This window comes from Elephantulus edwardii, unplaced genomic scaffold, assembly GCF_000299155.1.
Source record: "Elephantulus edwardii isolate Elephantulus edwardi_28Jun2011 unplaced genomic scaffold, EleEdw1.0 scaffold00129, whole genome shotgun sequence".
In the NCBI taxonomy this organism is placed as follows: Eukaryota; Metazoa; Chordata; class Mammalia; order Macroscelidea; family Macroscelididae; genus Elephantulus; species Elephantulus edwardii.
This window is the reverse complement of record NW_006399879.1, coordinates 2,914,706-2,928,957: the sequence shown is the minus strand read 5'-3', so window position 1 is coordinate 2,928,957 and position 14,252 is coordinate 2,914,706. Positions and strand designations below refer to the sequence as shown.

General features: G+C 58.8%; 1 protein-coding gene across 2 annotated transcripts in view; it reads left to right on the top strand.

The window, feature by feature from the left end:
- GAK (cyclin G associated kinase) overlaps positions 1 to 14,252 on the top strand; it is a 106,306-nt gene that overhangs the window by 91,440 nt on the left and 614 nt on the right. For both annotated transcript variants that reach the window (XM_006893591.1, XM_006893590.1), the window contains 6 exons: positions 1,538 to 1,711; positions 3,438 to 3,560; positions 5,347 to 5,466; positions 9,984 to 10,211; positions 10,923 to 11,071; positions 13,950 to 14,126. In XM_006893591.1, the coding sequence (XP_006893653.1) occupies positions 1,538 to 1,711; positions 3,438 to 3,560; positions 5,347 to 5,466; positions 9,984 to 10,211; positions 10,923 to 11,071; positions 13,950 to 14,126 (971 nt within the window). The remainder of the gene's footprint in view (positions 1 to 1,537; positions 1,712 to 3,437; positions 3,561 to 5,346; positions 5,467 to 9,983; positions 10,212 to 10,922; positions 11,072 to 13,949; positions 14,127 to 14,252) is intronic.

Below are 14,252 nucleotides of genomic sequence, written 5' to 3'. Positions count from 1 at the left end.
CACGAGGGCCCCCCAGCTAGTACGTGCACCCCTACCCCCTTGAGGGTCCCCCTTCCCCACATGCACCCCTACCTTCCATGATGACCCCTTTGTATGTGAACCTCTACCCCCCAGTAAGGACCCCCCCCCAAAGCCAATAAGTGCATCCCCAACCCTGATCCCTCCCAGTCACCAGTGTGTACATTCCCCCCACTCCCTATGAGGGACCACCCCAACAAGGGGCTCCCCTCAGCTGCCAGCATCTGAACACACACTCCTCACAAGAGCCTCCTCTCAGCTGGTGCATGCACCTCCCCATGAGGGCTCCCAGCTAGTGGTATGTGAACACGCAGCCTCACTAGGGCCCCCAGCTGGTATCTGCACCCCACCATGGGGGCCCCCAGACCTCCCCAGCTGGTATGTGCACATACACACCCTACGGGGACCCCTCAGCTGATGCATGCACCCCTCATCCTAGGACCCTCCCCCGGCTGGGAGGTGCTCTTCCCACCACAAGTGTCCCGGTCACTGGTCCATGCACTCCCCTCCCCACTAAGGCCTCCCAGCTGGAACCTCTCCCCTCACCCCACAAAGGCCCCCCTACTTCCTAGTGCATGTACTGCCCCCCACGAGGGGCCTGGGCTAGATGTTCACCCCCCTCAGCGAGGGCCCCCCGCTGGTATGTGAATCTCCCAGAGGGCTCCTAGCCAGTATGAGAACCCCCTCCACAAGGGCCCCCCACTCGTACCCTCACAAGGGTACCCCGCTTGTACATGCATCCCCCCATGAGAGCTGCCACCAGCTGCTGGCATGTACACTCATCCCCTCCCCCACGACAAGGAGGGCCCCCCACCGGCTCCGACATGGTGCCCTGCGGGCTGTGGTGCCCTGACCGTTCTGGCCCTCCTAGGAGAGGTGTTTTGCAGACTGAGCGGGCAGGATGGGCACAGAGGAAGTGAGACAACCCCTCCCCGAGAGCGTGATCCGGGCTGTGGGGGCCAGAGCTGTGCAGTGTGAAGACTGACAGCCGGAAGCCTAGCTCAGACCTTGAGAATGTCGACTGGCTGCCAGCCGGGAGGTCACTCGGCACCCTGACCTCCGACCCTCAGACTGCCCCTTGGCACCCTGACCTCTGACCCTCAGACTGCCCCGTGGCTGCTAGCCAGGAGGTCACTCGGCACCCTGACCTCTGACCCTCAGACTGCCCTGTGGCTGCCAGCCGGGAGACTGCTCGGCACCCTGACCTCTGACCATCAGACTGCCCTGTGGCTGCCAGCCGGGAGGTCACTCGGCACCCTGACCTCTGGCACCAGTGTCGGCCTGCCCCTCCGGCTTTGATCATTGGCTGGAATGGCCCACAGAACTCCTGGAGGGTGCCCGCTGGTTACCAGGGTAGGTTGCCGATAGCCATGGTCATGGTCACCTCTCAGACCTTCCCACGAGCAGATTTCTCCCAACCAGGGAGCTCCTGGGGGCTCTGTGGCCAGGGCTTGTCAGCGGTGACCTCGGCCCCTCAGCACTGCCCCTGACGAATGCACCCCTTCGCCTCTCTTCCCAGCTGACCCGCTCGACCCTTTCCTGATAGTTGCTGACCCAGACACCCAAACCTGCTCCAAGCCCGACTTCTTTGGGGAGTTTCTGCATCCGGACCCCTCAGTCACACCACCCAGCGCCTTCCCCTCCGCCCACGGTGCCCCGCCCTCCTCCTCCAGCACCGACTTCCTGCAGCTGGGTAAGCTCTGCCCACGGCACACCTGCCGGGCACGGGGGGCTGCGGTGCGTGGGGACGCTGCGCGTTCCTGCCTCGGGGAGACCAGGACCTGTTCCTGGTCTCGCTCACTGGGTGCCCGCTGGGTCTGGGGGCAGAGGGCAGTGGCCAGCTTCCTGCCTCCAAGCAGCTCTGCGCCTCTTGCAGCAGGAGACGGCAGGTGTCCGTCACGTGAGCAGAGCGGGAGTGCTGCCCCTGAGGCTGGGTGATGAAGAAAGGTGTGGAGTGGGGGTCCCAGCCCCACCCTCAGGGCCAGCTCTGCCCCCTGCCCTGGGGCATTGGTGGGCGTGCTGGCTGCCAGGTCACTGCTTACGCCCCCATCCTGGACACAGCGGGAAGGGTCAGCAATGGCCACGCGGTCTGGACATCACTGGGTGCAAGTTGGTTACAATGTTCGCCACTGGTGATGTCCATGCAGCCTGGATGTGCACGGTGGGGGGATCAGTGACATGTATGCAGGCTGGGCACTGACTGGCGAGATGGTGATGCCCTCGGGGAGAGACAGTGTGGTCAGTGACACCTGGACATGGAACGTGGAGGGAGGTCAGTGACACCTCGACACAGCGTGGGGGGTTGCCTGAGCTGCCCTCGTGCAGCCCCTCAGCTCTCTCCTTGGTCCTGGTACTTGCAGGCCTCTCAGCAGGTGTCTCTGAGCCCACCCCACAGGTGCAGCCCTCTGAACTCCAGGGTTCTACATGGGGCCAGGGTGTCACTAGGTGGTAGACAGTGGGGACAGAGGAGTCCAGGCTGAACTTCAGGGCTCCACACAGGACTGGGGTGTCATTAAGTGGTGGACAGTGGAGACAGGAGTCCAGGATGAAACCTCAGGGTTCCACACAGGGCTGGGGTGTCATTAAGTGGTGGACAGTGGAGACAGGAGTCCAGGCTGAACCTCAGGGCTCCACACGGTGCTGGGGTGCTGCTGTGGGGTAGTAGACAATGGGGACAGAGGAGTCCAGGGGCAAACACTGACAGAGAGCAGTAGGAAAGCCCTGGTGATTGTGTGGGTGCCAAGTGTGGAATGGGGCCCCGGAGCCATGCCAGCACTGGTGACGGGGAGGGTGGCAGGCAGACAGACACTGTGTGTGCTGCTGTCATCACTGTGGGACTCTGTGGCCACCAAGAGGGCCCCAGGTCTACGGTGTCCTGGAGCAGCCGTGGCCATCAGCACCCTCCCCACCCTGGCCGCTGGAAGGTTCTGAGAGGGCCAGGAGGAGGTGTCTGGAGGTGCCCAAAGGCATGTGAGGACTGGCGATTTCAGTGTACCTGAGGCTTTCTCAGACGCCTGACATACAGACAGCATTTCTCCTGTCCAGCAGTATGGTCAGCCAGCACATGTCACTGTCAGTCCTGAAAGGTGACAGGGCTCTGACTGGGGCCAGTCACCTGGCAGCTGAGGGCTCAGTGCCCACCACCTCACCCTTAGCAGGCCCAGACCTAGCCTGAAGGCGGCTGGCCCAAGCCCACTGCCCATCCACACGACAGAGGAACCAGCCCTGCCCTTGAGGGACTGTCTCGCCACCCATGCTTCCCCCTGCCAGGTCCTGAAGGACAGCTGCAGAGAGGGGGCCTCACCAGGCACCCCCTGCCCCAGTGTGCCACGTGGGCCATGTGTGAGCACGTGAGGGGCCTGCCCTCGGGGCCGACAGATGGTAAAGTCTGCTACCCTCTTCTGCTCCTTTCTTCCCAGGAGACCTCCCAGGAGAGCCCAGCAGGGTGGCGGCCTCCTCCAGCCAGCCGGACCTCCTCGGAGGGTGGGACACCTGGGCCGAGGCTGCAGCATCCACACCGACCCCTAAGCCTGCTGCAGAAGGTAGGGGACCCCAGACCCCATAGAGTCTGCAGGGGACTGTGTGGGAGTCACCTGGTTTTCGTCCTTTGTGGCAGGCCTGCAGGGCCGCACTCGATGGGCCCACCCCCACACCGGCTGGAGAAGGGCTGAGCATTTGTGCGTGGGGGGCCCTTCCGCCATGGGTAGCTAAGAGGCGCAACCCCGAGGGGCAGGCAGTGTGTCCAGGCCCGCGTGCTCAGCGTCCCCTACAGCTGTGGTCGTGTGCCTGATGCATTCTTCATGCCGATGCGGTGTGAGCATTTTGTGATTACTGCCCATTCCTGAGGCCCCCGTTTTAGAGCCTGCCGGGGTCCCTCGTCGGCCTGTGCCGGGTGCCTCTGCCATGCTTGCGTCACTGTCCCAGCTGCGAGTGTTCAGGTGGCAGCCGGGGTCTCCCATCGTGAGGGTCCCCCGTGCGCCTGTACCACGCCCGTGTCACTGTCCCAGCTGTCAGTGTTCGGGTCACACCCGGGGTCTCCCATCGTGAGGGTCCCCCGTGCGCCTGTACCACGCCCGTGTCACTGTCCCAGCTGTCAGTGGTCAGGTCACACCCGGGGTCTCCCATTGTGAGGGTCCCCCATGCGCCTGTACCATGCCCGTGTCTGCATCCTCTCAGGATGGGCATGGATCTGGTGGAGGAATTTCTGGTAGTGCATTGAGGGGTCAGCACATACATTACTTACCAAGCCTCGGGGGCCTGCTCCCCTTTCCATGGGGAGAAGCCAGACCCTCTGCCATTGGTCACATCATCTGTGACCAGCAGTGACTCCATTGGTGACTCCGTGTGCCTGTCAGGCTTGTGCATAAGACTGCCCTGCAGGACCCCGAGGCTGTGATCTCGGGGAAGCCGATCGCCTCAGCTTTCTCCCACAGAGAGGCTGCTGGGTTCGAACTGCTGACCCTGGGCCTGGCAGTTGAGCATTTTGACCACTGTGCCACCAGGGCACCTGTCCTCACTTCAGGTGTGTGTCCTTACGGACCTGCTGACCTGTGCACAGGGGTTGCCCCTGGGTTCCCACCAGAGCTGGTGGTGAGGTCACACGCCCCCACCTCCGCGCCTGCATGCCCCACGGAGGACGCTGGTGTGGTTTTGAGTGGTCCGCATTGTTTTCCCTTTGAGAGCTACTTGACATTCTAGGCTCATTTTCCTGTTGATTTGCAGAGACAGCCTTTGCCTCCAATGGCGGCAGGAGATTTTTATAGTGTGGCCGTGCAGTGACGACCTTGAACGTTTCACTGTGTTGTTTTCTAGGGAGCTCTGGTGACTTGAGTGGTTAGGGGTTGGGCTGCCAGCTGAAAAGTTCGTGGTTCAAATCCACCAGCTCCTCTGCGGGGAAATGGACGGACTCCTCCTGTGCTGTTTACCGCCTCTGACAGCCCATCGGAGGGTCCAGTGTGACCCAGCTCTGACTCAGTGGCAGATAGCAATAAAAACAGTCATCGTCTTACACGATTACGAGGAGACTGGGAAGGACGCACGTGGTAAATAGGCCTTGGGAGCTGGTGTCCCAGAGCCAGGACCACGTGCACGTCCTTGGTTCTGATACGAGTTGTTGTGTTAGCTTGGAGCAGAGGTCCCACACCGAACGGTCACGTACTGTCCTGCTCGGAAATAAAGACTGTAAATGAGCTGAAGAAGCACCCATCTCGTTCAGAAGGAAGTGGCCACTGGCCCTGGGCACAGGTGCCCGTGGACAATGGGGAGAGGTCAGGAAATGAGTGGCACAGGGCTTGGGGACATGTGTCCTCACACCGTCTGTCCTTTCAGGCCCCCTCTTCTCATCCGGAGCTCAGCCAGCGGCCCCGCCTGCCCCCTCGACCAGCAAGACCAAGTCACAGAGCCTGGACCCCTTTGCTGACCTCGGCGACCTGGGCTCAGGCCTGCAAGGTAGCGGGCCTTCACTGTCTGAGGGGGGTGTGGGCAGTGTTATGAGCCATGAGGATTTCTGTTCTTGGGAGTTTTGGGGACCACGATGCGGTCCTGGGTGCCTGCCCCCATCAGCCTGTGAGCTGCCCGAGATGGGCCCTCATCTCTCGTTCTGGGCTGGTTTGGCTGACCTCGGTGTTTTGTGGTTGAAGAATGCTTCTGTCCTGGTCCAGTTTGTTAACTGGTAACTCAGAAAAGCCAGACCCACTGCCGTTGAGTCCAGCTCTCAGGGACAGCAGAGGACAGTGGAGCTGCCCACGGCATCCTAGGCCGACCGGAGTCCTGGGCTGCCAGAGTGGAACTGACCACAGGTTCCTTGGGCCGACCAGAGTGGAGCTGCCCACGGGCATCCTGGGCCACCAGAGTGGGGCTGACCATGGGCTCTCTGGGCCGACCCTCAGACGCTATTGGCCTCGTCTTCTCCCCACTGGTAGATTCAAACCACCCATGTCTGCTAAGCAGGAAAGTGCTTTGGCCACGGCACCACCAGGGCTCCGTCAGTCACACCCTCAGCAGGTTCTTGCTGGACCCTGCCCTGCGAGGTCTGCTCCAGCCTCCCTTTGGGAGAAGCCCCGGGCGGGCACCGCCCTGGCCCCTGGCAGCTGGGATCACAGCTCCAGAGGCCCCGAGGTCAGCGTGTGAGTGGAGCTGCAGGCGGTGGACATGGGCTCAACTGCCCGTGTGCGTGTGGTTGTGGGGCTACACCCATAATCGCAGTGAGTCTCCTGTGCTGGTGTCCACGCTGTGTGGACACATGGACTGCGCAGTGCGGGGACTTGCAGCCTGCTGCAGACTGTGGGATAGAGAGCCTGCAGAGAGACATCCCTCAGCCCAGAGACACCAAGGATGGGGCGCAACTCAGAGTCAGAACAGCGCCTGCAGCTAAAGGTAATGAGCTGTGAGTTACAGACCTTCTGAGCTACGTGGCTTCACTGAGAATTCTGCCAGACACTTCCCCCCCTTAACCTGGAACCTCAGGCAGACGGTCCAGAAAAAGACGACCGTCAGTGTAACTCATAAATACAGACACAAAGATCCTCCACAAAACACTCGTACAGAGCTCATCAGCACATAAAAGGTCTTCTCAATCCCCTGCTGGGCTGCTAAGAGCTGGACAGTGAAAAAGGACGACAGAATTGATGCCTTTGTGCTGAACATCCCATGGACGGCCAGGAGAACTAACAGTTCTGTCTTGGAGAGGGTGCAGCTGGCGTGCTCCTTGGAGACAACGGTGGCGAATCATACTTTAGGCATGTTACTTGGAGAGGCTGTTCCTTGGAGAACATCTTGCTTGGAAAGGTAGGAGGACAGCAAAGGAGGAGACCTCAGCCAGGTGGACTGACGCAGTGACTGCCCCAGTGGGTGCGAGGGTGTCAGAGATGGTGAGGACGCAGGGCAGGGTCACATCTGTTGTTCCAGGGCAACTAGGAGTTGTACTCCTCTTGACAGCACCTACAACCACAGCAGTGTATAAAAAGACGCAGTAGTCACAACCATGAAAGGAGGAACACGTCGTCGGGATTGGAGGGACGTCATTAGGATTGGAGGACGTGTCATCGGGATTGGAGGGACGTCATCGGGATTGGAGGGACGTCATTGGGATTGGGGGGACATCGTCGGAATTGGAGGGATGTCGTCGGAATTGGAGGATGCATCATCAGGATTGGAGGGACATCATCGGGATTGGAGGGACGTGTCATCGGGATTGGAGGGACATCATCGGGATTGGAGGGACATCGTCGGAATTGGAGGATGCATCATCAGGATTGGAGGGACGTGTCATTGGGATTGGAGGAAGACCCGTCAACAACCTGCGTTATGCAGATGACAGAGCCTTCAGAATTACACATCACCATTAAGGAAGCAAAAACCCTTAGAACCGGACCAATAGGCAGCATCATGATAACAGAGGAGACGAGAGTTTATCAGAAATTTCCATTTACTTGGCTCCACAATCAACACCCTGGGCAGCGGTGGCCAAGACATGTTGCATCGGGCACGTGTGCTACCACGCACCTCTTTAACTTGCTGAAAGCCGAAGACGTCAGTTTAAAGACTGAGGCACGCTACTTTCAGTAGCTTCATGTGAAAGTGGGTCAGTGATAAGGGAGACTGAAGAGGCATTGATGCCTTCTGCCTGACTCCCAGCCTTTGGCCATGCTGTCCGGAGGGGCCAGTCTCTGGAAAGGGCATTGTGCTTGGAAGACCAGAAGGTTGGAGCGGAAAGGAAGCCCCGCAGAGAGATGACTTGACGCTGACGCATCTGCAGACGCACGCTCGGCAGAGAGGTCAGGACGGGGCAGGACGGGCAGGAACCCGTCCTCTGTTCAGAATAATGCCGCACTGAACAACCACATCCAGACACTGGAAATTCAGTCACACCGTGGACTGTTGTTTAAAAGAGAGTGAAGCCCAAGTGTAAATCTCACAAGAGAGTTCCGTGGTGAAAAGTATAAAACAAAACACAAAAGATCAAACCAGGTCTGTATAATGACGAGACTTCCCACGCTTGTGGACGGGGAGACCCGGCGCTTAAGTAAGGACGACAGTTCTTCAGAACCAGGATGGGCCAGACCTGCGGGTGTGTGGCCGCAGCACGATTCCTGCCAGAGCTTCCTGGGAGACCTATTTGTAGCTACAGACAGGCTTGTGCAAAGCCCACTTGGGAAGGCAGAGGAGCGTGATTGAGGGCTTTCTTCCCCTTTGCAGGAAGCGTTTTAAATGTCTTTAACAGCTCGAGTTAGAGTGACTGTTCAGCCAGCTGGTCTGGAGCAGGCCCAGCTTCCAGGTGCTGTCTCAGAGGACCTCAGGAAGAGAAGCTCAGTGGCCGATGTGGTTCCAGCACAGTTTAGACTTTGCATTTCTTGAGTCAAGTTTGGTACATTGTGTTTTTCCAAGAGTTTCTCTACCGTTCTATATTTTGAACTTGCATAATATTTCTTTCTTTTTCTCCCCCCGTGTACCATCAAATCGGATCTGACTGGCACAGGAGGAGATTGCCCCTCCTTCTCCAGCGGAGCATCTGGTGGGTTCAAACTTTTTATCCTTCTTTTTTTAGTTTTTTGGTTTTCGGTCATTGGTACACGTTTTTGTTTCCTAATATGAATTATAATTGATCAATTATAATTGATCAATTATAATTGATCGGTTTCTTTCATCACAGCGTCTTACCAGATCCTCACTGTGCCTTTCCCGTCCCTTCACCGCATCCACCCATCTCTGCTGCCCTGGTCTTCTCTTCTCCCCCACCCCCTCCTCACTGCGAGCACAGTTGTGCGTGTCCTGTTCCAGGTCGCTTGTTGTAACACCCTTAGTAGCCATTTGTCCATTCTTCCCAGGTTGGTCCTACTTTCCCCTGATCCTTTACCATTGCTTTTCTACTCTCCCTGCAACCCCACCCAAACCCCCCACAGTTTTCACAAACTGCCTTACAGCAGTCTTCTACGGTATTTGTCCTTTTGTGACTGAGTTATTTCATTCAGCATAATGTCCTCTTGATGTTGACCTTCAATCCATATTGAAGGCTGCAGCCCTTGATCTTCTGCAGCAAGCGCTTCAGGTCCTCCTCAGTTTCAGCAAGCAGCGTTGTGTCATCTGCATAACGCAGGTTGTTGATGAGACTTCCTCCAATCCTGATGCCACATTCCTTCTCGTAGAGCCCAGCCTCCCGGATAATCTGTTCTGCATATAGATTGAAAAGGTATAAAAATAGGGACACATCCCTGGCGTACACCCTTCCCGATTTTGAACCCTGCAGTGTTTTCTTGCTCTGTTCTGACAACCGCCTCTTGGTCCAAGTATAGGTTTCACATAAGCACATGGTGGAAATCAGAGTGTCTTGTCGCCCCAGAAATGAAGGCGTGTGGCACCGGCAGAGAGCTGGGCACCGTGCAGGGGCGAGAATTCACCCCAGTGAGGAGCTTCTTCTCTTTCTCTCATCCTCTACTTTTTTCTTAAGCCTGAAATCCTTTTCCAAAGACTGGTCCGCCCGGTAACACAGCCCAGCGTGTGAGACAGTGCACACACGTCCCTTCTTCAGTCATCCGTAGTCACCCTGTGTAAGTGAAGCAGTTGGAAGTACCAGGCTGCCGTGTGTCGGCAGTGTCTCTGCCCCGTGGCACCCGGGCATGCAGGGTAGGGCTGTGGGCTGTGGGCTCTCGAGTCTGATCTCTCGGAAGAAGACCCTCAGGCTCGTCTCGGCGCCGGACTCTGGCCTCCGGCCCCCTGTTGAACAGTGAGCACCTTGGGTGAACTCAGGGAGAGGACTTATCACGACAGCTGGCCCCCACCGTGTCTGACCAGGGTCCAGAACATTCCCGTGCTGGCTGTGCTCCCTGCAGCTGGGGAAGCAGGGAGACTCTCACTACGAGGGTAACAGGCTTATTCCGTGACTCCGTTTCTGATGCCCATGTTTTGAAAGTGCTAAGCTGTCATGTTCTCACTCTCCCTCCACTGACCCACCCACGCTGTCCCCTCAGGCACCACCAGCGGATTCCCTCCTAGTGGCTTCATTCCCAAGGCAGCCCCGCCTCCCAGGGCCGGTGGCAGCGCCTGGCAGAGCCGGCCTCCCACCCAGGGCGCCACCTGGTCTCCCCAGACCAAACCAGGCCCTGCCAAAGCCTGCCCATCACCGCGGCCTACCTACACCCCGAACTTCAGTGTGATTGGGGGCCGAGAGGAGAGGGGCGTCCGCGCACCCAGCTTCGGTGAGTGTGCCCCACCCCTTCTCGAGTTAAAGCTGGTTAAAGGTGGGTTCCCAGAGTGTTGAGATCAGACCAAGCCCTCTTGTCACTTGTAGTTGGGGAGCAGTGACTGAAATGTATGGGTCCTGGGTGCCTCCCTCTTCCCACCCGGTCCCCCAACAGGGGCTCTGCTACTCAGACTGTCCAGGGGTGCATGCCGGGTGTGGTTGGGGAGCAGAGAGGCAGGACACAGGCATGCTCAGAGGAAGCCTCACTTGCCCCCCTTCTGGTGTGTGTCCAGATCCTGTGGGCAGGGTGGCATGTCCCCTTTTGAGGTAACTCTCGGTGTCTCCTGGTGAGCTCTGCCCACTGACTCCCTCAGCCCTTGCCCCCTCCATCCGAAGGGGCCAGCCCAAGCCTCACAGAGTCTGGGCTCCAGGCTGGTCAAAGACCTGCTCCCCTCTGCTGTCCACTCTGGGGGGTCACAAAGCAAATGGAGGGGCCTTCAGGTGCCAGGGGGCTGTAGGGCATAGGTGTGGGGAGTCCTGGCCACGCCTCCATCAGGTCCAGGCACTGTGCGCCACCTGACCTGTGGCAGGGATGGTGTTGGAGAAGCTGCTTCTCAGCTCTGGAGATAGCGGAGCTGTGCACACGCTCCCAGGGTCAAAGGGGACATCAGAGGAGGGAGGTTCACCCGTGTGGCCACTTCCTACCCCAGGCTTCACTCTCTTCTAGCTCAAAAACCAAAAGTGTCGGAAAATGACTTCGAAGACCTGCTACCCAATGAGGGTTTTTCCTCTAAATCCGACAAGAAAGGACCAAAGACCATAGCTGAGATGCGGAAGCAGGAGATGGCGAAAGACACGGACCCGCTCAAGCTGAAGGTACCATGCGCTCCTCATCTGGTGCCTGGCACCCTGGCCCTCCCCTCCAGTGCCCCGCCTCTCCCCTCCGTTACCCTGTCACGTCCCCGTCCCTCCCAGCATCCTCTTCCAGTTAGTCGGATCTGTGGTCACTAGTAAGCAGCAGGGGTACACATGTGGTCCTCATGGGCGGGGTGTCTTTGATCCCTGTTCTCAGTCTGTCCTCTGCCAGCACGGGAACACTGCGCACACTAGGTGCTGGCACGAGGTGTCGGGAGGATGGGGAACGGCAGATGTGGGCACCCCAAGAGGCCCTTGTGGCCTGGGAACCCTCAACCTTCACTGACCACGGGAAGCAGTGTGGGACCCTGGGGCTCAGGGGGGCCTGGCATGGAGCCCCTAGTGGGGGCTGCAGGCTGGCCACTGTCCACACGGGAGCCGGAGTGGCCGGCCACCTCCATGACACCTTCCACAGCATCTCTGCCCAGAGGACCTCTGCTCGGCCAGCATGAGCAGTGGGCTTGGTCAGCACGGGATGGCCGTGCCGTCCTGCGTGGTGCCCCTTCTGGAGGCCAGTCTGACCTGGTGCTGCTTTGACAGAAATGCCACGAGTACAGGACTTGAACAGACAAGTTGATGCTGTCTCCACGTAGGAGACCAGAGGGCCACAGTCAGAGCACTGCTCCCTCCTGGTTCTGGGAGGTTCCCAGCACAGGGGCCCTGGTCCAGAGGAGGGACTGTGCGGCTCTCTGTCTTGGTGCTAGTCCGTCCCTCTTGCTCTGTGCACTTCTGTCTCTTTTTACTTCTTGTAAAAGAAATGGTTATGCAGGTCCCAGGTCACACGCCTGGGGGTCTCAGGTCAAGTCTGCGACCTGACTTAGGGTGATGAGTCTCATTCTAGTTAATCCCCTTACAGCTGATTGACCAGCCCCTTCGTGGCACATGGTGAGGTGGTTGTACGACTGCGTGATCACATCATTATATAACTGCTGAGAGTCTTGGCCTGGCCACGTGGGCATGGATCAGTGGGGTTGCAGTGAAATCAGTGACATTCTGCCTTTGGCCCCTTAGCACGTGTCCTGGCCACACGCACCGTTACCTTCACCCCATCATATCATCCCAAGAATCTTAACTCCAAGTTCACATTCCATCCTGGGGCAAAACTCCTCTTAATCCATGGACCTGTGTACAGTCCAGGTCACCTGCTTCCAGGTGCAGTGGAGACATCATATCAGGTAGATGTTCCTGCCCAGATGAGAAAATCTGGAGAGAAAAAAGGGATAATGGCCAGGAAGTAGCTTCACAGCCCAGGAGAACCGTTTCCCGGAGCCGCGAGCCCGGGAGAAGCAGTGGGAACCGCGGCCAGTCCCACGCCACGCTCACCGTCTCGGCATGTTCACGTCCACGCTCGCAGTCACCGTGTCAGTCCAGCCCCCTCCCGCCCGGCGTCCAGGGAGCACTCTGCTTGCACGGCTCCCGACACGTAACTGATTGCGATCTTGGCAATCCATAGTTTATTCACTACTGTTCCCCAAAAGCACATTTCAAAGGCATCAGTTCTCCCTTCCTCCCTCTCCATTGTCTAACTTCCGCAAACATGTGAAGCAATTGGAAATAACACGGCCTGGGCCAGGCGCACCTTCGTCTTCAAAGTGACCTCCTTGCTCTCCGGCCCTTTAAAGAAAGCAACTCTTGAGAGCAGATTTCAGCTTCTCGACTGCTGCTCGCACAGGTGGAGTGCAGGCCCTGAGGACGTCCGTTGCCCCATTTATCATGGTGTCTGTCTGGTCGTGAGGACTTCTGTCCCTCACCCCTTGTTTCCGAGGCTGAGCATTGCACAGGAGTGGGTTCCCCGCCTCTGTCCCACGGGGCCGCCGGTGGGTTCGTGCCTGAGAAGCGTGTGTGGCCTTGGGGCCCTGATGAGTCTTGACTCAATTCCAAAACGGCCTCCACATTTCAGGTTTCTGTTCAGGCAGCGCCTGGTCCCACATTCTGTCCGGTCCCTGGTGCTGCTGTCCTGGAAATAGCACACGTCTCTAATCAGCAGAATTGTGTTCTCTCCCACAGAAGGCCCGGGCGTGGGTTCAGGACGCCGGCTCTAGGTGAAGGCTTACCCCCGCAGCTGAGATCTCTCTGTGTCCCTTGGCTCTGGCCGTCCCCTGAGGCCAGAAGGTTCCCTGCATGTGGAGCCAGAGTCCCAAGGGTGCACCCCACTTCTGAGGGACACTCAGGTCCCCTCCCTACTCACTTCACTCTTGTCTCTTGTAAGACAAAGGCTGTCCCAGCCACCTCCCAGCAGCTCCCCCTGCACCAACGGGGCTGTGGTGTCCGTGTGCTGTAACGGTGTGCGGGGTTCCATCGTCGCACAGCTGCCCGACCACTGAGCGCTGTGGCCGTCTATTTTGGGAGGAGACAGTCTCATCTTCAGCAACAGGACAGACTGATTTTACACCCCATGGTGCATGCAGGGTTCCAAGCAGGAAGTGTGGAGCCCGGCCCTAAACAGGAAGAGGGCCTGGGGGGCCTCCCGCAGTTGTGTCTGGCACGCTTCATGCCTTAGGCTGCCCTCGGGGGGCTCAGCCGTGAGTCCAGACCCTGTTTCCCCAACATAGTGAGGACAGGTACTCCTGGGAGTATGCCCTACCAGGGACCCTCACGTGGCAGGAGCCTCACACAGCAGCCATGGGCTTGTGGGGAGGTGCCTGCATCCCTCAGGGCTGCTGCACCTGTAGATGGCTGTGTGAGGGACGAGGGCTCTAAACCCCAGAGTCCGGCACAGACCCCAGGCCCCGACCTCAGTGCTGCCCCTCGAGGCGGCGGCCCCACCCTATCCTGGGTGCAGCTGTGCCAGCTCGAGGGCATGTGGGCACCCAGGACCCATACGTGCATGTCCCCCCAGCTCCTGGACTGGATCGAAGGCAAGGAGCGGAACATCCGGGCGCTGCTGTCCACACTGCACACGGTGCTATGGGCTGGAGAGTCCCGCTGGACGCCTGTGGGCATGGCCGATCTGGTGACGCCCAGCCAGGTGAAGAAGCACTACCGGCGGGCGGTGCTGGTCGTCCACCCTGACAAGGTGAGTGACCTGGCCTGACCCTGGGGTCCGTGGGCACAGTCAGACCCTGCCCTGTCCCCACCGCCCACCCGGGGCCTGTACAGACACAGTCAGACCCTGCCCTGTCCCCACAGCCCACCTGGGGCC